This window comes from Hyperoodon ampullatus (genome assembly GCF_949752795.1).
Source record: "Hyperoodon ampullatus genome assembly, chromosome: 2".
NCBI classification, from domain to species: Eukaryota; Metazoa; Chordata; class Mammalia; order Artiodactyla; family Ziphiidae; genus Hyperoodon; species Hyperoodon ampullatus.
The window spans coordinates 15,505,584-15,531,477 of NC_136915.1; the positions used below are offsets into that span (position 1 = coordinate 15,505,584).

Below are 25,894 nucleotides of genomic sequence, written 5' to 3' on the forward strand. Positions count from 1 at the left end.
AAAAATTATTACACTGTGTATCTAGGTTTGTAACACATATAGGTGTAATATATGTGATAACAATAGCACAAAGAAAGGTGGGTAATTGAACTACGATACTGCAAATTTGGTGAAAGTTAGTCATTATTCATTTGTATTAGATTGTGATAAGGTAAAAGTGTATATTGCAATGCCTAGAGAAATCACTAAAAACCTACAAAAATATCAAAAAATAGAATTAAAATCATGCATTTTAAAAGATTTGTTAGTGGGTACAGAGGGAACGTATCTCAACATAGTAAAAGCTATTTATGACAAACCTAAAACCAATTTAAAACTCAATGGTGAAAAGCTGAAAGCTTTCTTGCTCAAATCCAGAACAAGACAAGGATGCCCACTCTCACCACTTCTATTCAACATAGTATTAGAAGTCCTAGCCACAGCAATTAGCCAAGAAAATGAAATAAAAGGTATCCAAATTGAAAGGGAAGAGGTAAAATTGTCATTGTATGCCGATGACATAATGCTATATATAGAAAAACCCTGGGACTTCCCTGGTGGTGCAGTGGTTAAGAATCCGCCTGCCAATGCAAGGGACACAGGTGCGATCCCTGCTCTGGGAAGATCCCACATGCTATGGAGCAACTAAGCCCGTGCACCACAGCTACTGAGCCTACGCTCTGGAGCCCACGAGCCACAACTACTGAGCCCGCATGCCACAACTACTGAAGTTCATTCTCCTAGAGCCCACGCTCTGCAACAAGAGAAGCCACCGCAATGAGAAGCAACAAAGAGTAGCCCCCGCTCACTGCAACTAGAGAAAACCTGTGTGCTGCAGCAAAGACCCAACATGGCCAAAATAAAAATAAAGAAAAAGTAAATTTAAAAAAAAAAAAGAAAAATCCTAAAGACTCCACACAAAAACTACTAGAATTGATAAACAAATTCATCAAGGTAGCAGGATACAAGATTAACATATAGAAATATTGGTTGCATTTCTTAACACTAACAATGAAATATCAGAAAGGGAATGTAAAAAAAAAAAAACCTTTTAAAATTGCACACACATGGGCTTCCCTGGTGGCGCAGTGGTTGAGAGTCCACCTGCCGGTGCAGGAGACACGGGTTCGTGCCCTGGTCTGGGAGGATCCCACATGCCGCGGAGTGGCTAGGCCCGTGAGCCATGGCCACTGAGCCTGCGCATCCGGAGCCTGTGCTCCTCAACGGAAGAGGCCACAGCAGTGAGAGGCCCGCTTACCGCAAAAATAAATAAATAAATAAATAAATAAATAAATAAAAATAAAAAGCTTTTCTTTAAAAAAAAAATTGCACACACAAAAATATAAAATACTTAGAAATAAACCTGACCAAGGAGGTGAAAGACTGATATGCTGAGAACTATAAAATATTAATAAAGGATATTGAAGATGATTCAAAGAAATGGAAAGATAACCCATGTTCTTGGATTGGAAGAATTAATACTGTTAAAATGAAAAAAAATGGTACTGATGAACCTAGTTACAGGGCAGGAATAAAGAGCGAGACATAGAGAATGGACTTGAGGACACGGGGTGGGAGGGTGAAGCTGGGGTGAAGTGAGAGTAGCATCGACATACGTACACTACTGAATGGAAATAGTTAGCTAGTGGGAAGCAGCAGCATAGCACAGGGAAATCAGCTCTGTGCTTTGCAATGACCTAGAGGGTTGGGATAGGGAGGGTGGGAGGGAGGCTCAAGAGGGAAGGGATATGGGAACATGTGTAGGCATATGGCCGATTTGCTTTGGTGTACAGCAGAAACTAACACAGTACTGTGAAGCAATTATACTCCAGTAAAGATCTATTTAAGCATGACCCTCGACGTCCTTGCCATCTTTCGTGCTGCAGTCTCTGGACCCCAGCCTCCGCTTCCTCTCGCCATGGATCCCAACTGCTCCTGCACCACAGGTGGATCCTGCACATGTGCCGGCCCCTGCAAATGCAAAGAGTGCAAATGCACATCCTTCAAGAAGAGCTGCTGCTCCTGCTGCCCCGTGAGCTATGCCAAGTGTTCCCAGGGCTGTGTCTGCAAAGGGGCCTCGGACTAGGGCAGCTGCTGCACCTGAAGGAGGGGAGAGCCTGCTCCCAGGTGTAAATAGAGCAACGTGCACAAACCTGCATTTTTTTAATACAACCTGACACGTTTGCTACATTCCTCTTTTTTTTTTTTTTTTGTCCTATAAAATACAAGAATGATAATAAAAGTGGTTGGCTTTAAAAAAAAGATCTATTTAAAAAATATTTATATATTGTTAAAATGACCATACTACCCAAAGCAATCTACAGATTTAATGCAATACCTACCAGATTACCCATGACATTTTTCACAGAACTAGAACAAATAATCCTAAAATTTATATGGAGCCATAAAAGACTCAGAATTGCCAAAGCAATCCTGAGGAAAAAGAACAAAGCAGGAGGCATAACCCTCTCAGACCTCAGACAATTCTACAAAGCTCCAGTTATCAAAACAGCATGGTATTGGCACAAAAACAGACATATGGATCAATGGAACAGAATAGAGAGCCCAGAAATAAACCAACACACCTATGGTCAATTAATCTTCAACAAAGGAGGCAAGAATATACAATGGGAAAAAGACAGTCTCTTCAGCAAGTGGTGTTGGGAAAGTTGAACAGCCACATGTAAATCAGTGAAGTTAGAACAAACCCTCACACCATACACAAAAATAAACTCAAAATGGCTTAAAGACTTAAACATAAGACATGACACCATGAAACTCCTAGAAGATATCATAGGCAAAACATTCTCTGACATAAATCATACCAATGTTTCCTTAGGTCAGTCTCCCAAAGCACTAGAAATAAAAACAAAAATAAACAAATGGGGCCTAATCAAACTTACAAGTTTTTGCACAGCAAATGTAACCATAAACAAAACAAAAAAACAACCTATGGAATGGGAGAAAATATTTGCAAACAATGGGACTGACAAGGACTTAATTTCCAAAATATGCAAACAGCACATACAACTCAAAAACAAAAAAACAAACAACCCAATCGAAAAATGGGCAGAAGACCTAATAGACATTTCTCCAAAGAAGAAATACGTATGGCCAATGTACACATGAAAAGATGCTCAACATTGCTAATTATTAGAGAAATGCAAATCAAAACTATAATGAGGTACCACCTCACACCGGTCAGAATGGCCAACATTAAAAAGTCTACAAATAACAAATTCTGGAGAGGGTGTGGAGAAAGGGAACCCTCCTACACTGTTGATGGGAATGTAAGTTGGTGCAGCCACTATGGAAAATAGTATGGAGGGTCCTCAAAAAACTAAAAATAGAGCTACCATATGATGCAGCAATCCCACTACTGGGCATATAACCAGACAAAACTATAATTCAAAAGGATACATGCACCACTATGTTCATAGCAGCACTATTCACAATAGCCAAGACATAGAAACAACCTAAATGTCCATCAACAGATGGATGGATAAAGAAGATGTGATACATATATACAATGTGGAATTGGAATACTACTCAGCAATAAAAAAGAGTGAAATAATGCCATTTGAAGCAACATGGGTGGACCTAGAGATTATCATACTAAGTGAAGTAAGTCAGAAAGAGAAGGACAAATACCATATGATATCACTTATATGTGGAATCTAAAATATGACACAAATGAACCTATCTACAAAACAGAAACAGACTAACAGACATAGAGAACAGACTTGTGGTTGCCAAGGGGGAGGGGGGTGTGGGAGGGAGGGATGGATTGGGAGGCTGGGGTTAGCAGATGTAAACTGTTATATACAGAATGGATAAACAAGGTCCTACTGTATAGCACAGGGAACTATATTCAATATCCTGTGATAAACCATAATGGAAAAGAATATAAAAAAAGAATGTATATATATGTATAACTGAATCACTTTGCTATACAACAGAAATTAACACAACATTTCAAATCAATTATACTTCAATAAAAAAAATATTTGTTTAACACAAAGAAGGCAATATATAAGGCAATATATAAGGAACAGGAACAACAAGAGGTGAAACAAGTAGAAAACAAACAGCAAAATTGCAGACCAACTCTAACCACATCGGTAATACATTAAATGTGAATGAACTAAACCTTCCTTCAAAAGGCAGAGGTGTCTTAGACTGGATTAAAAAGCAAGATCCAACTATATGCTGTGTACAACAAAGTAAAAGGATAGGAAAGGATATACCATGCAAACAAAACCATGAGAGGGCTGGACTGGTCATATTAATAACAAACAAAAGAAGCTTTAAGATAAAGATTATTACTGTAGATGAAGAACATTTCATAAAGACTACAAGGTCAATATGGCATAAGGATATAACAATTATAACTGTATATGTCTATGATAAAAATGGCCCAAAATACATGAAGATTTTAATACTCCTCTCAGTAATTGATAGAAAAAGTAGTCAGAAAATCAGGAAGGATACAGAACATTTGAATAACACTATCAAGAAAATTTACCTAATTGACCTTTATAAAACTCCACCTAGGGCTTCCCTGGTGGCGCAGTGGTTGAGAGTCCGCCTGCCAATGCGGGGGACGCGGGTTCGTGCCCCAGTCTGGGAGGATCCCGCGTGCTGCGGAGCGGCTGGGCCCGTGAGCCATGGCCGTTGAGCCTGCGCGTCCGGAGCCTATGCTCCGCAATGGGAGAGGCCACAACAGTGAAAGGCCCACATACCGCCAAAAAAAAAAAAAAAAAGACTCCACCTAACAAAAGCAGAATATACATTCTTTTAAAGTGTACATGGAGCCTTCACCAGAATATACCAAGTATTGGGCCCAAAATAAGTCTCAGCATGTTTAAAAGGATTGAAGTCATACAGAGTATACTCCTTAAACACAAAAGAATTAAAGTAGAAATTAATGCAGAAAGAAATGTGGGAACCCTCCCCCATCAAATACCTAGAAGTTAAACATAATGCTTCTAAATAACTCATGCTCAAAAAAAGACATCACAAAGGAAATTAGAAAAATATCTGGACCTGAAGGAAAATTTTTAAAACATATCAAAATGTGCAGGGTTTAATTAAAGCAGTGTTTAGAGGGAAATTTATATCTTTAAATGCTTATATTAGGGAAAAAAAGGTATAAAAAATAATTATCTAAGTTTCCACCCTAAGAAGCTAGAAAAGGAGAAGAAATTAAACCCAAATTAAGTACAAGAATGGAAGTAATAAAGGGAAGAGCAGAAATTAATAAAATAGAAACAATTAAGAAAATCAATGAAACTAAAATTTCCAGTATAAACTGGAAGATCTAAAAAAGATGCACAGCAGGGTAACTATAGTGAATAATACTGTACTGCATATTTCAAATTTGTTAATAGATTAAATCTTAAATGCTCTCATCACAAGAAAAACAATTGTAACTATGTACGGTGATGGATATTAACTAGACTTGGGATGATCAATTTGCAGTATATATAATATTGTATCATTACATTGTATACCTGAAACTAATATAATGTTATATCTCAATTTTACCTCAAAATTCAAAACGACTCAAGTCAAATTTTACGAGATGAAAACTATAATGCAATATACAAAGGGACACAGGAAACTTTTGGGGTGGTGGATTTGTTCTCATCTTGATGTGGTAAAGGTTTCACTAGTGTATATATATGTCAAAATGTATAAAATTATACCCCCTAAAATATGTAGTTTATTGTATGTTAATTATGGCTCAGTAAATCTTTTATGGAATAAATATAAACAAGAGAATATTATGGACTTTATGCCAAGAAATTTGAAAACGTAAAGGAAATGGACAAATTTCTCAAAAGATAAAAATTACCAAAACTGACTCAAGAAGAAAGAGAAGATCTTAATATACCTATATGAAGTTAAAATTTTGAATTGGTAATTAAAAACCTTCCCACAAAGAAAAGGTCAGGCCCAGATGACTTTCACTGGTGAATCCTAATCAAATACATAAGGGAGAAATACTACCAATTCTGCAGAAACTCAGAAAATACAAGAAGCATTTCCCAATTCATTTCCTGAGGCTGGTATTATCCTGATAGCAAAGCCAGACAAAGAAATCACAAGAAAAAAAATCCTATAGATACATACTTCTCATGAACATGGATACAAAACTATTTTTAAAGTATTAACAAATCAAACCCAGCAATATATACAGAGGATAATACATCATGGTTGTTTGAGGTTCATCTCAGAATGCAAGTTTAGCATAACATCCAAGCATCAGTAAATATATTACACCATATTATCAAAGGAGAAAAATCATATAATCACCTCAGTAGATGCAGGAAAAGCATTTGTCAGCATTTATTCACAATAAAAACTCTCAGCAAACTAGAATAGAAGGGAACTTCCTCAGTGTAATAAAGAGCATCTGTGAGGGGGCTTCCCTGGTGGCGCAGTGGTTGAGAGTCCGCCTGCCGATGCAGGGGACACGGGTTCGTGCACCTGTCCGGGAAGATCCCACATGCCGTGGAGCAGCTGGGCCCATGAGCCATGGCCGCTGAGCCTGCGCATCCGGAGCCTGTGCTCCACAACGGGAGAGGCCACAACAGTGAGAGGCCCGCGTACCGCAAAACAAACAAACAAAAAAGAGCATCTGTGAAAAACCCACAGCTAGCATCACATTTAATGTTGAAAGACAATGCTCGCTACCTCAAACCAGGAACAAAACAAGGACATCTGCTCTCACCACTTCTATTCAACATGGTACCACTATGCACCCATTAGAATGGGTAAGATTAAAAGCAAACCAAAACACCTGACTATACCAGGTTATATTGTACACTTGCAACTAATAATATAGTGTTAGATGTCAATTTTAAAAGACCCAAATCAAATTTTGAGATGAAAACTATAATGGAACATACAGAGGAACACAGGAAACTTTGGGGATGATGGTGAGGATATAGGGAAACTCGTACCCTGTGCATTGCTGGTGGGAATGCATAGTGGTACAGCCACTTAGACAAACTGCTTGACGGGCTTCCTAAAAAGCATTTTATCTCATGATCTAGTAATTCTAGCCCTAAATATCCACCTAAGCAAATTGAAAACAGACGTCCACACAAATATTTGTATGCCAATGATCACAGCAGTATTATTCATTAAATCCAAAGAAATGGATTCAACCTAAACGTCCTCCAACAGGAGAATGCTGAACAAAAATGTATACATCCATACTATGGAATACCATTCAATAATTAAAAGGGAAAAAAAACACTGATATGTGCTACAATGTGGATGAACCTCAAAAACGTTATAGTCAGCAAAGAAAGCCAGACACCAACGTCCACATACTATCTGATTTCCTTGATATGAAATGCTATGAAAAGCAAAATTACAGTGACAGAAATCACATCAGTGGTTACCTGGGGCTGGAGATGTACTGCAAAGAGATACGAGGGAATGTTGGCAGTGCCAGAAGTGTGTTAAACCTTGATTGTGGGTGTGGATGCACAAGTGTATATATTTACCGTAATTCATTGAACTGTATGCTTAAAATGGGTGAAATGCATGGAATGCAAATTATACCTCAGTAAAGCTGTGAAAAAAAAAACAACAGAAGACAAGAAATTTGTTGTGGAGTTAAGCATTGTGGGAACCAGGAGCGATGCTCTGACCCATAATTCACATTTGGGTTGACATCTGTATGCTACAGACTGCCAGCCTCCTGGGCAAGATTGACTGGGAAGATGAGCTGCCATGGAGACGGCACCCAGTCCAGCGGGGCAGAAAGGCATGTGAGCCAGTCATTGCAAAGCAACGTGGCCAGGCTTCAGGAGAGTTCCAAGTTCTTCAGGCACACGGAGAAGGGAGCCATCAACCCTTTCCGGGAGAGGCCAGCCCTCCCGGGAAGCAAAGTGCCTCCTCAGAGCTGAGACAGTGGGGACATCAGATTGGCACTCTTCCTCCTCTTCCTGCCCATCCAGGTGCCGGGTGGCCATCATTTCTTTTTTAATTAAAGTGTATTAAAATTTAGTCTTGCCTAGAGAGTTCCTTGATCTCGGTGGGGTAGGTGGCAGAGGTAGATAGCAAGAAGGAGAGCATTGCAGGTGGAGAAAACCACCTGTACAAAGGCCCTGTGGCAGGACCTGGTGTGTTCAAGGAACTGAACAGGAGCCCTGTGTGAGCAATGCCGCAAAAGAACCACAGAGGTCTGAGGTACAAACTGCCACGTGTGCTAGGGCAGGGCAACAGCTTATGATGTTATTCAGCTCCCTTATTTTGTCTAATTGTCTCAGTGTGCTTTGTCCTGGCTCCACAGGTAACAACCCCCTGAGGGCAGAGCCTATGCTTTACCTAGTTTCCTTATAAGCCTGCAAAGGAGGGAAGGAATGTTGATTGCAAGCCTACTCTGTAATTTGTGGGCGTTAGAGCCTTTGGTTCTTACATGGTGAGTAATTTTTAAGGATAAGGCAACCGAGGTCCAGAGAGGGGGAGTGACTTGCCCAGGGTCACACAGAGAGGCCGAGCTGGGATTCCCAGCACCACATCTAGCTAAGAGGTGTTCAGAAAGCCCGGTGCAGTAAGGCTGGGCCTGGCCTGCTCGTTTGGCTTATTCCCTAAATCCCAGAACCAGGAAAGGGAGCAGCAGGTGGGCAGTGTGCGGTGAGAGCCCCCAGCTAGCTTGGCCCCCTGCCTCAGTTCCCCTGGTGCTAAGGACCGGCACAATCATCTCGAGTGTGACTAAGGCTAGAAAGATGTGCTGAAAGTTAGATCAGAAGCTAAGAGGAAGGAAGCGGTGTCCCTGGGCACTTCCCACCCCTGCCCCACAGTCATTTCCCAGTCCTTCTACTGGTTTGACGGAGTCGATGGGAGAGCGAGCAGGAGGGAGGTGTGGGCCTTCTGGACACAGCTGCAGGAAGCCGGCCGGGTGGGGAGTGGGTCGTGATTGTGCCAGCCTTCTGGCCTCCCTGCCTCCGGCCCCGCCCCATACCACCCGGCCCACGTTGGGGCTGCCCACATCTGTCCTCACTCCACAGACCCCTGGGGGGCTCCCCATCACTCCAGGACAAAGCCCAACTCCTCGCCTGGCATCCGCTGCCTGCTCCCCAAGGGCGTTCCCCCCCACCCCCGGTCACAACCTTCTGCTGCCCCCAAAAGCCTTTCCAAGCCCCATTTCATCTGCCCTTTGGCCAGGCAGGTCTCCTGCCACCTCAAGATTCCACTTGTTTTCCACGTGTTGACTTTCGACTCGAAATCCTCAAACAAGCCCCTTCTTGGTCCCCAAACCACCCCTGGTCACCTTGATCCAGGGGACTCTGGCCAAGGTGGCCTGGTGTTTTGAATCACCTTTCTGAGGGCCTGTCCTGGGTCCTGGGTGATCGTAGGAGACCCCAAGCGAAGTCCTCCTTGGAGCACCTTCGCCATCCCAGGCAAAGCCAGTGCTCCCAGCCCCCAGCCCATGACCCCTTGCCCGGGAAGGCCCGCAGGTACACTGTGGCATCAGGCCAAAGTGTCGTGGTGACTTGATCCTCGGTCTGTCTCCCCCCTGGATTGTGAGCCTCTGGGACATAGAAGGTGCTCAGGAAAAGTTGGGAGATGGGACAGAGGGAGACGAAAGGGAGCGGGGGAGGGAAGGAAGGAGGGAGAGAAGGAGGGAAGGAGGAGGGAGGGATGAGTCTAGGGTGGTTCCCAACCCATAGGTGTGTTATTGAATACAAAGAAATTATTCTAGATGCATCTGTTTGCTAAGGGGAAATTTACTACCTCCCAAAAAGGAAAACTTGCTGCTTTTACTTTTATAGCAGTAATACATGCTCATGTTAATTTTTTTTTTTCTAGACCAAAGGCTGGTGAACTTTTTCTGTAAAGGGCCCTAAATAATTTAGGTTTTGTGGCTCACATATGCTCTCTACAGCATAGTCTTCTGATTTTTGTTTGTTTGTTCTTAATTCTCTGTAAAAATGTAGAAGTCATTCTCAGCTCATGGACTGCACAAAAACCCCAATTCTAGATAACCCACAAACATACAGATAAGAAAATGGAAATCACCTTAAACTCTCCTTCCAGAAATAACCACTGCCAACATTTTGGTGTGTTTGTCTCTAGACTCCTTCTGGGCATGTGTATTATGTATATTTTTCCAAAATAGGATTATGTTCTTACATTACTGTTTAATAACTGGCTTTTTCATTTAACAAAATAATGTGGATCTAGCTCCACGCTGCTGAATACAGGTGGAGGATGTCACTTTTGTGGCTGCGTTGCACTGCACTGTATGAGCCTAATGATCTCCTTGGTATATTTATTGAGGGCAGATGAGTTGCTGCCTCCAAACCCTCATTCAGTTTATTAAAAGAGATGAAAAGGCTAATGAAGGGATGAATCTTAGTGCCTGGCTACAAGGCACCCCTCCTAGAGCAGACACGGAGAAACATTTCTTGCTGATGATTTTATTACATATTTATCCCACTTCTCTGCAGTGAGGGCTGGGGGAGCAGAGAAATGGAAGCACAGACAGGCGCCTGCTTTGACCCCAAGGCTGATTTTGAGAGCAGACGCAGTCAGACTGAACAGGGAGCCCATTTGCTGGGAGCCGGGTGCAGGCGATACAGCAGCCTTTAGCCGCTGAGCATTTGGATGGGTCTTCAGGCAGGCGACACTGGCTCGGCCAGTCACCAGACGTTTGTCCTGCATGAGGGCAGCCGCTATTTAGAAACTCCTGGAGGGACAGTTCCTCACTTTCCAGATGGGTGTTTGATGTCCCAGCAGACATGCCCCTGGAGATCAGGAGAGGGGCATCCTCCGCATATCCTAAGATGCTCCAATATTTGTAGGCTAGCAAAGGGGGGGTGGCCGGGGGCTTCGATCACAATGATAACACATCGTTTCATGTATCGACCATGCACAGGCTTCGTGACCTCATTTCAGTCTCACATATGCCCAATGAGAATATCCCCACTTTACAGGTAAGGGACCTAAAGCACAGAGCAGTCAAGTTACTTGCCCAGGGTCACACAGTCCGGGAGTAGGAAACCCCAGACCTGCACCTGTGCCATCTGACTCAGAAGCCTGTATCCCACTGTGCAGACAGTAGGTATCCAAGGAAGGGGGTTGCTTCAGCGACGGGGGAGAGCCCAGGGCTAGGAGTACAGAGACCTGGTGTAGGGTCCACCACGTCTTAGGAGCAGGGGTTCTGGGGAACCTCTCAGCCTCTGCTCGCCAGAGCCCGCGTCCATCTCGGGGGTGCCCCACACTCCCCTCAATGCACAGGAGGGCAGGTGGGAGATGCAGACCAGAGGGTGGACCTGAACGCGCTTTAGGTCACGTGATGTAAGGGGAGCCGCGCCGACTGGCCAACCTACAGGAAGATGTCATGGAGAAGGGGCACCGTGGCCAGAAACGAGGAAAGGGCACCACCAGCTGCAAAAGGCAACGCTGCTTTCAGGGACCAGGGGCCCTGAGTTCACAGGAACCCGACCCTCCTCTCTGTCCCCCTGCCCCATCCTGGTCCAGAACTCTCTACCTCCCCTGGACTATCATGCCAGCTGCCAACTGGGCTTCCCGCCACCTGTCTCCACCCTCTGTCCATCCTTCCCACCTTGCTACCGGCATCACTGCCTAAAACCTGACCCTGGTCATGTCACTCCCATGCTTCAGACCCTTCTGTGGTCCCCAGTGTCCTGGTTTGAGCTCGTTGGTGTGACAGAGAGCCCACCACTGTCCAGGTCCTGCCACCTTCCCCTTCATCTCTTCCATCACAAAAACTGCTTTGACTCCCCCAAACGTGTCTCTGGACCTTTGCACATGCCATTCCCTCTGATTGATGCTGTTCCCTCTGATGTGTCCCCTCCCATTTTCTGGCAGCCTCCGATACAGCCTTCAAGATTCATTTCCAAAATCACCATCCCTGACCTCCAGGGCAGTCGGGTGTTGCCCCCTAAGTGTACCAGCAGAGTCTGGCACAAATAGTTCAATGAGTGGAAATCTCTATGTGCACATTCCTCCCAGCCCCACAGGCGCAGGGTCTTCTCATCTTCAGATCCCAGTGCCCATGCTGGGGCCGGGCCCAGAGGCAGCCTTCAGCTGACAGCAGTTGGGTTAAGGGCCAGATGAAAGCCAGTGGGGCCTGACGGGCCTGGGGCCCAGCTCTGCTCACTGACCACCAGCCCAGGGTCCCGGCCCACAGCCCGTGCACCAGCCGGGGTGGAACCGGGGTGCAGCCGGGGAGCCAGTGGGAACAGAGCATCCCAGGCAAGAAGGTGCTTGTCTGAGAACCCAGCCAAGGGGTGACTTCACTGATGACTCAGCCCCACAAACACGAAGGTGGGGGCCAGCCTTCCAGGGAAGGGCGGTGCCTGGGACGATTTGAACAGGCAAGGTGCACGCTTGGGGGCCAGAAGTGGGGTGGATGAGTCAAAGAAGGGGAGATGCCTTGCCCTAAAAAGGGAAGAGCTTCCCTCTCACAAGGCTCTGCTGATCCCATCACACTCATTAAGAGAAAGAAAAGAAATAGGAGGAAAAGCCTCAAACCTTATAGCTGGCAATTTTTCTCAGAGGTAATTAATGATCATTCAGAAAGAATGGATGACACCATCCCTGGTTTGAGCCAAAAGCAAGAGCCCCAAGTGTACGTCAGGTACAGGGCCCTGAACGCAGTCCACTCCAAGGACACTGCCTGCCCGTCAGGTTCATCCTCCCGCCCCTGCAACCTGTCACCCCCCCAAACGCGTCAGCTCCCTTCCCAAAGTGGGGACATTTGCAAGCCCTCTGGTCCTCCAAGGCAGATTTTGGCTTTCCCCCAATATATCGGAGAACGGGGTTCCAAGCTGCTGTCTCTTACGTGTTCCCCAGAGCTCCAGGCTCTGTTGGGAGCTTCCGACAAACACAATCTCCAGAGCTCACAACAGAACCACGAGGCGGGTCCTGCTGACCCGATTTTAAGGTGAAGAAACTGAGATTGGAAAAGAGGAGGGGGAACTCGAGGTTAATGATTAGTGAGTGGTAGCACAGGACACCGTCCTTTTGGACAAAGGGACACATCAGTTGTCACTCTCAGGCAATGGCTGCTTTGCAGAGTCCCCTTACAGGATGAGCAGTGAGGACACTGATGCAGGGCAGGGACCACAGCAACAGAGCTGGCAGCCGTCAGGTGATGACTGGCTTACACTGGGTTACATAGACAGAGCTGGGAGGTAGACAGGGTCTGTGCGCCCAAGAGAGTCACATGGGGAACCCCCAGCCCTTAAAGACAGGGCAGAGGCCTGCCGGCCACCAGGTCCTGGGGGCCACTTTGTCTCCTGCCAGGAGGTTCCATGGGGACAGGAAGTTTGTCCAGGGCAGCTTCACCTGCACCAGGAGGGAGCCGGGCACAGACAAGTCAGTTAATATCCGCCAGCTGAACTGAACCAGATGCGACCTTCCTGCAGGGCCAGTGTTATGGGTTGAATTGTGTCTTCCCAAAAAAGAGATGCCAAAGTACTAACCCCCAGTATCTCAGAATATGACCTTTGGAAACAGGGTGTTTACAGAGGTAAGCAAGTTAAAATGGGGTCATTACCAAAAGACAACCCTCAGAATGGGAGAAAATATTTGCAAATGAAGCAACTGACAAAGGATTAATCTCCAAAATTTATAAGCAGCTCATGCAGCTCAATAGCAAAAAAACAAACAACCCAATCCAAAAATGGGCAGAAAACCTAAATAGACATTTCTCCAAAGAAGATATACAGACTGCCAACAAACACATGAAAGAATGCTCAACATCATTAATCATTAGAGAAATGCAAATCAAAACTACAATGAGATATCATCTCATACCAGTCAGAATGGCCATCATCAAAAAATTTAGAAACAATAAATGCTGGAGAGGGTGTGGAGAAAAGGGAACACTCTTGCACTGCTGGTGGGAATGTGAATTGGTACAGCCACTATGGAGAACAATATGGAGGTTCCTTAAAAAACTACAAATAGAACTACCATATGACCCAGCAATCTCACTATTGGGCATATACCCTAAGAAAACCGTAATTCAAAAAGAGTCATGTACCAAAATGTTCATTGCAGCTCTATTTACAATAACCTGGAGATGGAAACAACCTAAGTGTCCATCATCCGATGAATGGATAAAGCAAATGTGGCACATATATACAATGGAATATTACTCAGCCATAAAAAGAAACGAAATTGAGCTATTTGTAATGAGGTGGGTAGACCTAGAGTCTGTCATACAGAGTGAAGTAAGTCAGAAAGAGAAAGACAAACCGTATGCTAACACATATATATGGAATTTAAGAAAAAAAATGTCATGAAGAACCTAGGGGTAAAACGGGAATAAAGACACAGACCTACTTGAGAATGGACTTGAGGATATGGGGAGGGGGAAGGGTAAGCTGTGACAAAGTGAGAGTGTGGCATGGACATATACACACTACCAAACGTAAAATAGCTAGCTAGTGGGAAGCAGCCGCATAGCACAGGGAGATCAGCTTGGTGCTTTGTGACCGACTGGAGAGGTGGCATAGGGAGGGTGGGAGGGAGGGAGACGCAAGAGGGAAGGGATATGGGAACAGATGTATATGTATAACTGATTCACTTTGTCATAAAGCAGAAACTAATAAAAATAAATAAATAAAAATAAAATGGGGTCATTCGAGCGGGCCCTAATCCAACACAACTGGTGGCCTTTTTTTTTTTTTTGGCTACATTTGGTATTCGTTGCTGCGCGCAGGCTTTCTCACCGCGCAGGCGGTGAGCGGGGGCTGCTCTTTGTTGCGGTGCGCGGGCTTCTCACTGCAGTGGCTTCCCTTGTTGCAGAGCACGGGTTCTAGGTGCGCGGGCTTCAGTAGTTGCAGTGCGTGGGCTTCAGTAGTTGCAGCACGCGGGCTCAGTAGTTGTGGCTCACAGGCTCTAGAGCACAGGCTCAGTAGTTGTGGCACATGGGCTTAGTTGCTCCGCGGCATGTGAGATCTTCCCGGACCAGGGCTTGAATCCGTGTCCCCTGCACTGTCAGGCGGGTTCCAACCACTGTGCCACTAGGGAAGTCCCTGGTGGCCTTCTAAAAAGAGGAAATTTGGACCCAGAAACTGGCACACTCAGACGAAAGACATACAGAGGCACACAGGAGAGGACAACATGTGAAGACGGAGATCAGGGTGAGGCTGCTACAGCCAAGGGAAGCCACAGACTGCCGGTGAGACCCCAGCAGCTGGGGACGAGGCCTGGGACAGATTCTCCCCGAGATCCCCGGAAGGAACCAACCCTGCCAACACTTCTAGCCTCCAGACCTGGGAGACAACACGTGTCTTATTGAAAGCCACCTGGTTTGTGGGACTCTGTTCCAGCAGCCCTAAGAAAAGAATACAGTGGGTTTTGGGGATGTGGGAACTGTGCACAGGGCCGTGTTCCCAGAAGGGCCCGTGCTTGGTATCATGTCCTGTGTTAGTCATCCTGAAGTTCTTAATTACTTTGGGACAGGGGCCCACGTTTTCACTTTGCACTGGGCCCCGAAAATCACACAGGCAATCACGTTTTCAGATCTCTCTGGCAAAACCCCGCCACAAGCCCAGATATCTCCAGGGTGGCTCAGTCCTAGGCCAAGAACTTTATGGGCCCCAGGCCTGGCCTGAGGGGCGTCCCAGGGTAGGGGCCTACTGGGCGTCCTGCCACCTCGTTTCCCCAAAGACCTGCTCAAGATGGGGTATCCTCATTATAGCCGGATCAGGACTCCTGGGGTCTCTGGCCAACCCCAAGTCCTTCCAACTTCCTTCCGAGCCCAAAGCAGGCTAAACATTAGATTTTGCCAACAGGTAGTCACCAAGACCCCCAAGAGACTTAGCCATAATCCCAGCCCCCTCCCTACTGCACTGTGACTTCTTTCTACTTTGTCCTAACTCAGGTCACATCAGCTAGGGTTTCTAGACCCCTCCCCAGAGCTCAATATCATGATTCTGCACAGAACACCCGGTCAGTGCCTTCTGGGAACGGGAGCTCGCCATAGGGTGTAAGAATCAGTTTCTATTTATTTCTTCTTTGAAAGACAAACAAATCCTTCTGGGAAGCAGGTCACCTGACCGTGGAGGATTTCCATCAGCAGCTTCTGCAGGCAGCTGATGTGTTGTGTCCCACTGGATCAGCTCCCTTAACCTAGGGGCAGGAGGACAGGGGGATGGAGAAGGGCAAAGGGGTCTGCTTCTCTGCAGTGCTGAAGTCCTGCCCAAAGCAACACCGTGGATAATCACATCTACTCCCCGCGACAAAGCCGGGACAAGAGAGATTACAATAAGGCCAGGATGGTTGAGGCTCACAGATAATCCCGCACATCTGACTTTAGCGCCAAGTTTTAGGACACAGCAAACTTTCACCCATGTGGGCTGCTGAGAATTCCCCTTCTCGCTTTGCCCCCACCTGCTGGCGTGGTACAGTGGTTCCGGGAGGAGGTGAGGGGAAGAGGGAAGAGCGACCCCGGTGGGGGTGGTAGCCTGAGAACCAGCCCACCAGCCCTGATGTCCCCTGGCCCACCCTGGCTTTCCTCCCTCCCTTCCCCGGCCAACCCTCCTGGGCACCCTGGAAGACCCTGGCAGGCCATTCCTCCCTGCTCATTCTTTTCCTTAAAACATTTTACCCGGATTATCCATTTGCCCATCTCTCTTCCTGACCAGATGATGCATTCCTTCAAGCCAGAGCCTTCTTGATTTAATATTTGGCCTCTGGGCCCTGAATGGGACCTGGCACAGAGGAAGAGGTGTACCCTGAATCTTTCTGGGAGAGAACAGTCTAAGGAGGCAAGAAAGGAAAACCAGTGAGCAAGGCCAGATAAGAGATGGTCATGGTGACACTAGACCATCCACCGTAGATCTGATGAGCGTGGTCTGTTGTTGAATATATGGGTGAATGAAAGAATGAATGGATTAATGAAGTAGAGAAAGATCTCGGGGCCCAAGTGGAGACACAAGCCCAAACCCATTTTGGTGGTGAGAGAATTTGCAAGATGAGAGTGGGCGGGAAACTTTTGCCCTCTTTTCCTTTCACCAGGATCTGAGCAAACTGGAATCATTGAAGCCCTCCTTGGGAGTAGCAGTCAGATAGTAACATTTATTAGGTAAACCCTGTGGCTCTTTTGAGCTGATTCCTGGCATAGACCCTGTGCCAGCAACCAGGGAAAGGAATGGACCCCCTACCCCCACCCCCGGAAGAGTTCAGACCAACCAGGGAATAGGGCAGCCATGGGTAGCTCACTGGCAGTGCCTGGAGCAAATTCCAGTGAATCTCAAGAAATTAAACTAAGCCCGAGGGGATGGGCAGGGCCACGTGGGGACAACCAGGGGAGATTTTGCACAGGACTATGAAATTATGCAGGTTTGCTTCATTATCAAGGTCGTGCCTGGGAATTTTGGAAACTACAGAGAAGTAATCATGTTACCTCCACCCCCCAGCCCTTCCCAAGACAATTGCTATTTTATTTGGATGCATTTCCCCTTTATCTCTTTCTACGTGCAGCTTTCTGTACAGAGGAGAGGAGAGGAGAGGCGTGGGGGCCCCCATGAAGGAAGAGGCCACCCCATCACTCCTCCCATTCTTGGGTTCCACGTGATTCCCACTGAGAAGTGCATGGCATCCCTGTTGGCAGAGGTGGGACCCTTTCCTAGGGGCCTCAGGGCTCCACCAGGTCTCGGGCATATTTTTACAAAGCTGATGGAACAATCCACCCTGCACAGGTGTGTGCAATACTCTTTGGAAACTCAGGGACTAAGGAGGGGGGCAGGAGGGCTTCTAGGCTGTCCAGGGCAAAGGAGCAGGGTCACTACCGTGATGAGGGTCCGAATGCAACCTCCCGGCTGCCCTAATTCATTCATTCATTCATTCATTGAGTTGGTCCATCCATCAGTCAGCAAACCTTCTGGGGATCCAGAGAAAACTAATGCAGAGTCCCTTTCCATTAGGAGCTCTTGTTTTAGGGAAGGAGATGATTACAACTGGGCATGCTAAAGGCACCGTGGAGCTGCCGACTCTCACAGTAGCCCCGGTGGGTTCCCAGGGCACAGCGACTAGGCCTCCTTGTACCCTGCCCAGACACCAGAGGGTGGGGACTCTCGGAGCCATCAGAACAAGGACCCCCTAAGGACGCCCAGTAGTCGTGTCTTCCATCAGCCTGGGAATACTGGAGAGAGGAATTCTACAGAAAGTTCCCCAAGGGTGGAAGGATTGTCCCCTCATTAGACCAATCACTTACGGAGGATGCTAGATAGAAGGATACTTTATAAACTGGACAACACTGGATGAAGTTGAGAGCAAAGAAGGCTATCTCTAAGAGTCTCCTGGGGGCAAGGGCTGTGCCTCCCCCATCAGACTGGAGGTTCCTGTTTTAACTCTGTAATCCCAGAAGTTTCTGCATCCAGGGTGTGCTTAGCGAACCCACTTGCCCCACTTAACGTGGATGCCAATGGACCATTAGCCCTCAGCATTAAGACTCAGCTGACGCATCTGAATACTTTCTGCTTCTTATAAAGAAAATCCAGCTGAACTCTGATATCACATTTTTTAAACCATTTACTATATATATCACATAGTGTACAAGATAACTTGTACCCTGTGGGAACAACATACTACACTAAATTTAGTATTTATTATTATACTAAAGTGTAAATGACCTTATAACACATACTTATCATCTTGGACTTAGAAGGAAACTTGGTGTCCCAGTTCTCAAACGTAGCTGCACATGGGATCACCTGGAAAATGATGATCTTTTTAAAATATTAATGCCCGGGCTTCCCTGGTGACGCAGTGGTTGAGAGTCCGCCTACCGATGCAGGGGACATGGGTTCGTGCCCCGGTCCGGGAGGATCCCACATGCCGCGGAGCGGCTGGGCCCGTGAGCCTGCGCGTCCGGAGCCTGTGCTCCGCAACGGGAGAGGCCACAACAGTGAGAGGCCCGCGTACTGCAAAAAATAAATAAATAAATAAAAATAAAATAAAAATATTAATGCCCAAACTGCACTTCAGAATCCATGGGGGTAAAATCCAGGCATTCATGTGTTTTAAATTCACTAGGGATTCTGATATGTAGCTAAGTTTCAGCAGTGTTCTAGAACAACCTCCCTCCCAATACAGGAATCACAATTATTTATTCAACAGACATGTATAAAGCACCTACTCAGTGCCCCAAACCCAATCTCTTCTACAATGACTCTCTCGGTTCTCCAGCCTTTTTTGGGGGGGGAGGGGGAATACTTCCAGTGATGGGGGAGCTCACTGCCTAATGAGGCAGATCTTTTCCCAGGAGTTGGCTTTTAGGTAGCATGTAGGGAGGGAAGATGGGTTGGAAAGAGGAAACTAAGATGCATTGGGTCCTACTGTGTGCCAGCAATGGTGTGACTTATTTTATAGGCACTATTTCATGGAAATCTCACCAGTGAGGTCAGGAGTACAACCACAGTACTGCAGATGAGGAAACTGGGGCTCAGAGAAGTGAAGAGACTTATCCGAGACCACTCAGCTTGTGGGTGGTGAAGCCAGACCCACACCCCAGAGTGTCTCTTCGTTGGGAGATTGGGGCTGGTGGGGCAGGGCGGGGGGGGGTGAGGCACAGGCTAGGGATTATAGCCAGGTGTCCAGAAAGACCTTCCAGGTGTCCCACCAACTTCTAAATGCACACACATTCCAGACACATTCCTTGCCCCAGTGTTCCTTCCCTCTTGTCCCTTAGGGCTGGGAGAGTCTGACAAACTCATTTTTCTAAAGTACTGGGGACCCGAGTCACACCTGTAGCAGGATGCACTTACACAGAAAAGGAACCAAGCTGGGCAGGGCGATTTAGTCCTGCCTGAAGTCAGTCTGAAGGAATGCCTATCTAGTGATGAGATAGGTGAGATTCTGTCGGTGGAGAAACACACCCATCCTTGGCATTCCCAAACCATAGCCCAGAGCCGATGGCCCCACCTTCCCTAACCTCCCATGGGTACATCTGTGAGGCAATAACAACAGAACCCTGTTTCTTGTGCCCCTACTCTATGCCAGCTGCCTTCCCTCCTTTATTCTCAGCCCTCACAGCAGCCCTGCAAATTCAGGACCATCATGTTCCCTTTACAAATAGAAACAAGGCACAGACAAATCCATCTCCGGAGCCTGAGTTCTTGTTCACTTCAATCAGCATTTTTCAATCTGCAGGTTGTTACCCACTTGTGGAGTGTGAAATCGATTTAGTGGCTCCTGAGCAGCATTTTTTAATAGAATAAGGTGGAAAAGAGTTTTTAAAAAATAGTGCGTATAGTAAGGGAAGGCTGGTTTCATAAACCTTTTGTTTCTGGTGTGTGTGTTGTATGCAAAGTGGTGATGAAAAATATATTCCTTACGGTGAGTTGTGATCAAAATGTTCGAAAGCCAGTGCCCCACACAGTTGTCTCCATCATGCTACTAGAAAGTGGCTTTTTTCTTCCTGGGAAGGGATGAGGTGACAGTGCGCTTTGGGCTCCCAAATATGAGGGCTCTGGAGACCACAGGGTGAGCTCACCGCTATTTTACCTCTAGGACGCTTAGAGAGAGAGAGAGGGAGTGAGCAGCCACCATCACTGAGACGAGCAGTGGCTCTCTCTGCCAAGAGCTCATCCCATCCAGATGTTCCAGCCTGGTTTTCCATAACCTCCACCCCCAGCCAGTCCTTGAGAAAACCCCCAGGAGACAGCCCCAGGGGAAGGAGGCAGCATGAGGGATGTGGTTTAGACACCAGGAAGACTTCAATGAGAGAATGCTGGAGTCCACGGTGAGCAAAGTGAGAAGTACGATGATAGAGCCTCCATGCCAGGAGGTCTTTGAAAGCAGAGTGAGTTTTCTGTCCAGAATACTTCAGCCAATGTTTCCTGCAGGCAGACAGGGTGGATCACGGGGCTCTCAGAAATCCCTGGATTGGGCAATTCTTCAACATTGTGGTCTGGGCAGAGGGCTGTGGCAGGTTGTGAGTATGGAGGGGGTGCAGGTGGGAAAGGGCACAACCGGTGGGAGAAAGAACAGAGCCATGGTGGCAAGGAGAAAAGATCTTTGTGACAAAAGTCTCCTTGTGCAGCCCAGCTCACCTCTCACCTCCTGAAGCAACTGGCATTCCTAGGACGAGCCCTGGAGTGGAGCCTTGGAGGCTCAGCTCTGCCAACAAAAACCCTAAAGCAAATCACACCTCTGGGCCTCATTTTCCTCATCTGTAAAATGGAATAATAGCCTAGCTCAGCACGGTCCAATAGAAATATAATGTGAGTCATAAACGTTCTAGCAGCCACATAAAAAAGTAAAAATGAACAGGTGAAATTAGTTTCAATAATGTGTTATTTACCCTAATATAGCCAAAGTATCTTCAACATGTAGTCAATATAAAAAAGGATTAGGAGGGAATTCCCCAGTGATCCAGTGGTTAAGACTCCACACTTCCACTGCAGGAGGCACAGGTTCGATCCCTGGTCAGGGAACTAAGATCCTGCATGCCGCAAGGCACGGTGAAAAAACAAAAATTAAGGAGATTTTACATTCTTTGTGCTAAGCCTTCAAAATCCAGGGTGTATTTTACACTCAGAGCATTTAGACCAACTACATACCCAGGGCTCAACGGCCCCATGGTTAGTGGCTACCATATTGGAAGCTCAGATATAGATAATCGCTAGGGTCTCCTCTAAAATTATGTGACTGGAGTAAAGGCCAGGCTAGACTCCGTATACATTCTTTATACATTTGCCCCCTGTTGAAGCACAAGGCCCTGGTTGGTCCCAGTTGCAGAAAACCATTCAAGTAACACATTTAGGGAGTTACTTCAAGTGGCAATAAAATGGGTCATTGATTCTGGAATGACACAGACCTGGCTTACTCAGCTGTGTGCTCTGGGCAAGTTATTCTTCCTAAGCCTCAGTTTTGCCATCTGTAAAATGGGAATAATAACAATAACAGCTAACATTATATAGCACATACCATGGGCCAGGCATTTTTGTTCTAAGCCCTTTATGTGTATTGACTTCTCATTCAAGAGTCTAACATGCAGCATCCCAATTTTATGAGAGCTGAGGCACAGAGAGGTTAAGTAACTTGCCCAAGGTCACACAGCTAGTATGTAGTATTGCTAGGATTCAAACCCGGGCCACCTGGCTCCAGAGTCCCTAGGCTGAACCCCAGGTCCACACTGCTGCCCTCCTCAGGAGGTGGTGAGGATTTAGCAAAGGACTGCCCTGAAAGCTCCTGGCAGAGTACCTGGAACACAGTAGGCATGTAATAGATTGTTGCTGTTGCCCTCAAGCGGAGAAGAGCCCCTGGGTGACATCCAAACACCTGGGGCACAGCTGGGTCATGACCAGCTAGGAGGCAGCCCCTTCTGAGCTTTCCTTGTGCCGCTCCCAGTCAGAGGCTGAGAGGGGAATTCGGCTGAGAAGGCGTCTTCCTCATAGCTCTGGTGCAGAGGCCTCTGAAGGTGGATGATTCAGGGTCTGAAGTGCCTGGGGCTTGTGCATGGGTGGGGGGGGTCGGGGGTCGGGTGCCTCGGTGAGAAAGGCAGCCCCATCAGTTCCAAGGGCCGAGCCAGGAGCTCGTGGATGCCTGTCCGGGTTCCACTACCAGCATCTTCAGAGGGTGGGGTATGACAGCAACCTGGAGGAGGGGCTCAGAGGTCAAAGGGTCATGACCTTGCACGCACGTGGTGGTCATGGCAATATCCCAGGCCTGGGAACAGACACCTGCACAGGCAGATGCTTTCAGTTGCAGTGTTGTGTAGCTGAACTTGAAGATCTGATTCAAACTGGCCCAAACAATGAAGAGGCCCAAGAGTCTGGCAGCAGGTGACGCTGGATACAACTGGTCTAAAAATCACCAAGGGCCCACTTTTTGTGCATCTTCCCCCTTCCTGCGGCAGAGCAGCCTCCTCTCACGACTGGCTCAGTCCTGGCGGAAGAAGGCTCCCCCTCATCACCCTGAGTAGGAAGGAGAAAGCATCTCAATCCCAGCATTCCCAGCCCCAAGTCCTGAGGTTCACTCTGATTGGTCCTGCTTTGGTCACATGCTCACTCCTGAGCCAATGCCTATGGCCAGAGAAATGGAACGCACTGAATGGCTTAGTGTGAATCACATGCTCTAGTCTTGCATCCCCTGCCCAGAATGGGAAATGGTAAAGGGGGAGATGGATTCCTGGGGAGGCAGAGAGCAAATCTCTACTCCATCAGGTTCTGGTTCCATTTCTGCTACTGCCTGGTCATGTGACCTGGGCAATCCATTCCCCTCTCTAGGCTCAGTGGACTAGAGTAAATGTTTTAAAATCTTGACTTAGTTTTTTTTGTTTTTTTAAACTTTTTTCAAAGTCTTATGTGGAACTCCAGTATATGAACCAGATCCAACTGGACATGCTGTGGTTGAAGTGGAGGAGGGGCCCGGACCCTCAGCCTCCAGTCCCTACCTTTCCCCATGGGGGCTCCAGGAGCCCCATTGTCCCCTCCATCCCTGGCAGCCCAAGCAACCTGAGTCAACATGAGCCCAGCACCACTCCCAGCACACGATCCAGGTTGGTTGAACCGTCCAGGTAATGTCCAGGGAACCCTGGACACGGTGAGGTGGCAACCCCAGGGTCCTTGTATACAAAGGCGAGACTAGGGATTTGTGAACCCCATTCCCACGATAGCCCCAGCCCCTCAGCACCCTCAGCCCTTTCAGAAAGCACCTGCTGCTGACCATGACCTCACCCTCATGAGGAAATGGTAGGCATGGTTATGGCACAGTCAGAGCCTTCACCCACCGTGGGTGACTCAGCCAGGAGCCAGGCTCGGGGAGAGAGGATGATAGCCATGAACAGAACCGCCTTTGACTACAGAGGACAGCGCCCTCCCCGTGTTCTCCGAGGGATGGCCCTCACCCCCTTATGCCTGCCTGGTCCCCAGGAGCAGGTTAGGTCAATGCTGAGTTGTTTCAAAATAATAATAAAAGAGTGACAGCCATGCCCCTCTCCCTCCCTGGCAATTCACAGGGTGTAAAGCTTTTTCCTTCCCTTTGGCTCAATTGCTTTTGACGGCAGCCACAAGAGGCAGTAAGGGTTAGGTCCCACTGTATGAGCTGACATTGACTGAGCCCCTGCCCTGCACTAAATGCCTTATTAACTCACGTCACCCTCTATACAGTGATAGGAGGCAGACACTATTGTTAGCCATGCCCTTGAAGAGAACCTTGCGACTTGGGGAAGTGAGCCCTCGCCACTCAGCTGGATGTGATGGAGCCTCCACTTAAACCCAGGTCTGCAACTCAAACCATGAGAGGAGCAGTTGACACAACTACAGCTGCTAATTCTACAGAAGAATAGATGGTCACCATCACCAAATCCTTGAAGGAGAGAATGGGAGAGAAGGATTGCATGGGAATTCTGAGAACAGAACAATGTCAACACAGGGATGCGTCAGGGGCTCAGATGTCGATTTGACCCGAGAAAGAATACTGTGACGCTCGGAGCTGAGGGACAGAAGACAGGGCAGCCTGGTGAGGCCTGAGCGTGCGGGCGGAGGCTGAACGGCCATTTGGCACGGTGTGGTCGGAGTTCCCACACGGATGGGGGTTGGGCAAACATGGTCTTGGTGCTGGCGTTTCAAATTTTGTTTATTTCACTAACAGGCCCCCCTGTCTCCAGCCTCAGCCCTCCCCACCCACTCTCCACACTGCAGACCCGGTGAACTTTCCAGAGCATCCCTCCACCAAGTTGCCTCCATTGGCAGTTCACCACCTTCGCCAAACTACCCAAAACTTAGTGGCATAAAACCACCACTTTGTTAGGCTCAGAGTCTGTAGGTCAAGAACAGACAGGGCCTATCGGGGATGCCTTGACTCCGTGATGTTTGGGGCCTCAGCTGGGAAAACTCGAAGGCTGGGTGGGGCTGGAGTCATCTGGAGAAGTCTTTGCTCACATGCCTGGCTGCTGATGCTGGCTGTCAGCGGGACCTCAGCAGGGCCGTTGCCTGGACCACTTACACGTGGTCTCTCCAAGAGAGGGCTTTCTCAGAGCCTGGCAGCCAGGTTCACAGAGTAAATACCCCAAGAGAGCAAGATGGAAAAGCATTTCTGTGACCTAACTTTGGAGGTCACAGAGTGTCATACACAAAGCTCCACCATATACCCAGAAAGTTCCACCCAGGGTCAAAGGAAGGGGACATAGACGCCAGCACTGGATGGGAGGAATGTCAAGGTCATGTTGAAAGAAGAGCAAGCGAGATGGGAGAGAATGTTACGGCCGCCTTTGGAAAAAAATAATCATCGGCAACACATGACTCTTCAGATGGGGGTCCGAGCCCTCAGCCTGGCTGACGAGGCCCCATTTACGCCTCCAGCCTCACTGGTCTTTGCACATATGCTCTTCCTTCTGACCAGAAAACTCGTCCACCCATCCCACCCCCCACCCCCTTCACCTGGTCCAACTCTACTCACCCTCACGGCTCAGCGGGGACATCATCTCCTCCCAGGAAGCCTGCTCTGACCCCTGCCCCCACTGCAGCTGAGGTGGGACACCTTTGGACCACAACAATTTGCCCCTCTGGGTGCAGCGGTTTCTCTACTTTTTCGTCTCTAACAGACTGTGAGACCACGAGGGCATGAATGGTGTCCACCCCATGTGTCTATCATTATATCCCCAGCCCTGGGCCAAATTCCAGCCCCTTTCTGGGTCCTGCTGGTGGACAGCCCGCAGCCACTCCCCCCAGGAAGCCTTCCTAGATTGTCCAGGTGTTAGGTGTCTCTCCTGCTCTCCCACAGGCCCCCTGTGCAGGTGTTTGGAAAGGCTGGGATGAAAGCACAGAGCTCTGCCCCCTGTTCCCAAGCCAGAGCTTGTTATTGCAATAAAAGAAGCAGCAAATTACCAGATGGGCTTGGAGCTGTAATGATTAAAACAGGGTATTGTTCTTGGGGCTGCTAATTGCATACCTGAGAATGAGGC

At 47.5% G+C, this 25,894-nt stretch overlaps 1 protein-coding gene across 1 annotated transcript; it reads left to right on the forward strand.

Annotated features, from left to right (window-relative positions):
- Nucleotides 1-1,857: 1,857 nt before the first annotated feature.
- LOC307047831 (metallothionein-1E-like) lies at nucleotides 1,858-2,065 on the forward strand (the record flags this gene model as incomplete). The annotated part of the gene is made up of 1 exon (XM_079696516.1): nucleotides 1,858-2,065. The coding sequence occupies exon 1, from the start codon at nucleotides 1,898-1,900 to the stop codon at nucleotides 2,063-2,065; it is 168 nt and encodes a 55-aa protein (XP_079552642.1). The 5' UTR covers nucleotides 1,858-1,897.
- Nucleotides 2,066-25,894: the final 23,829 nt, after the last annotated feature.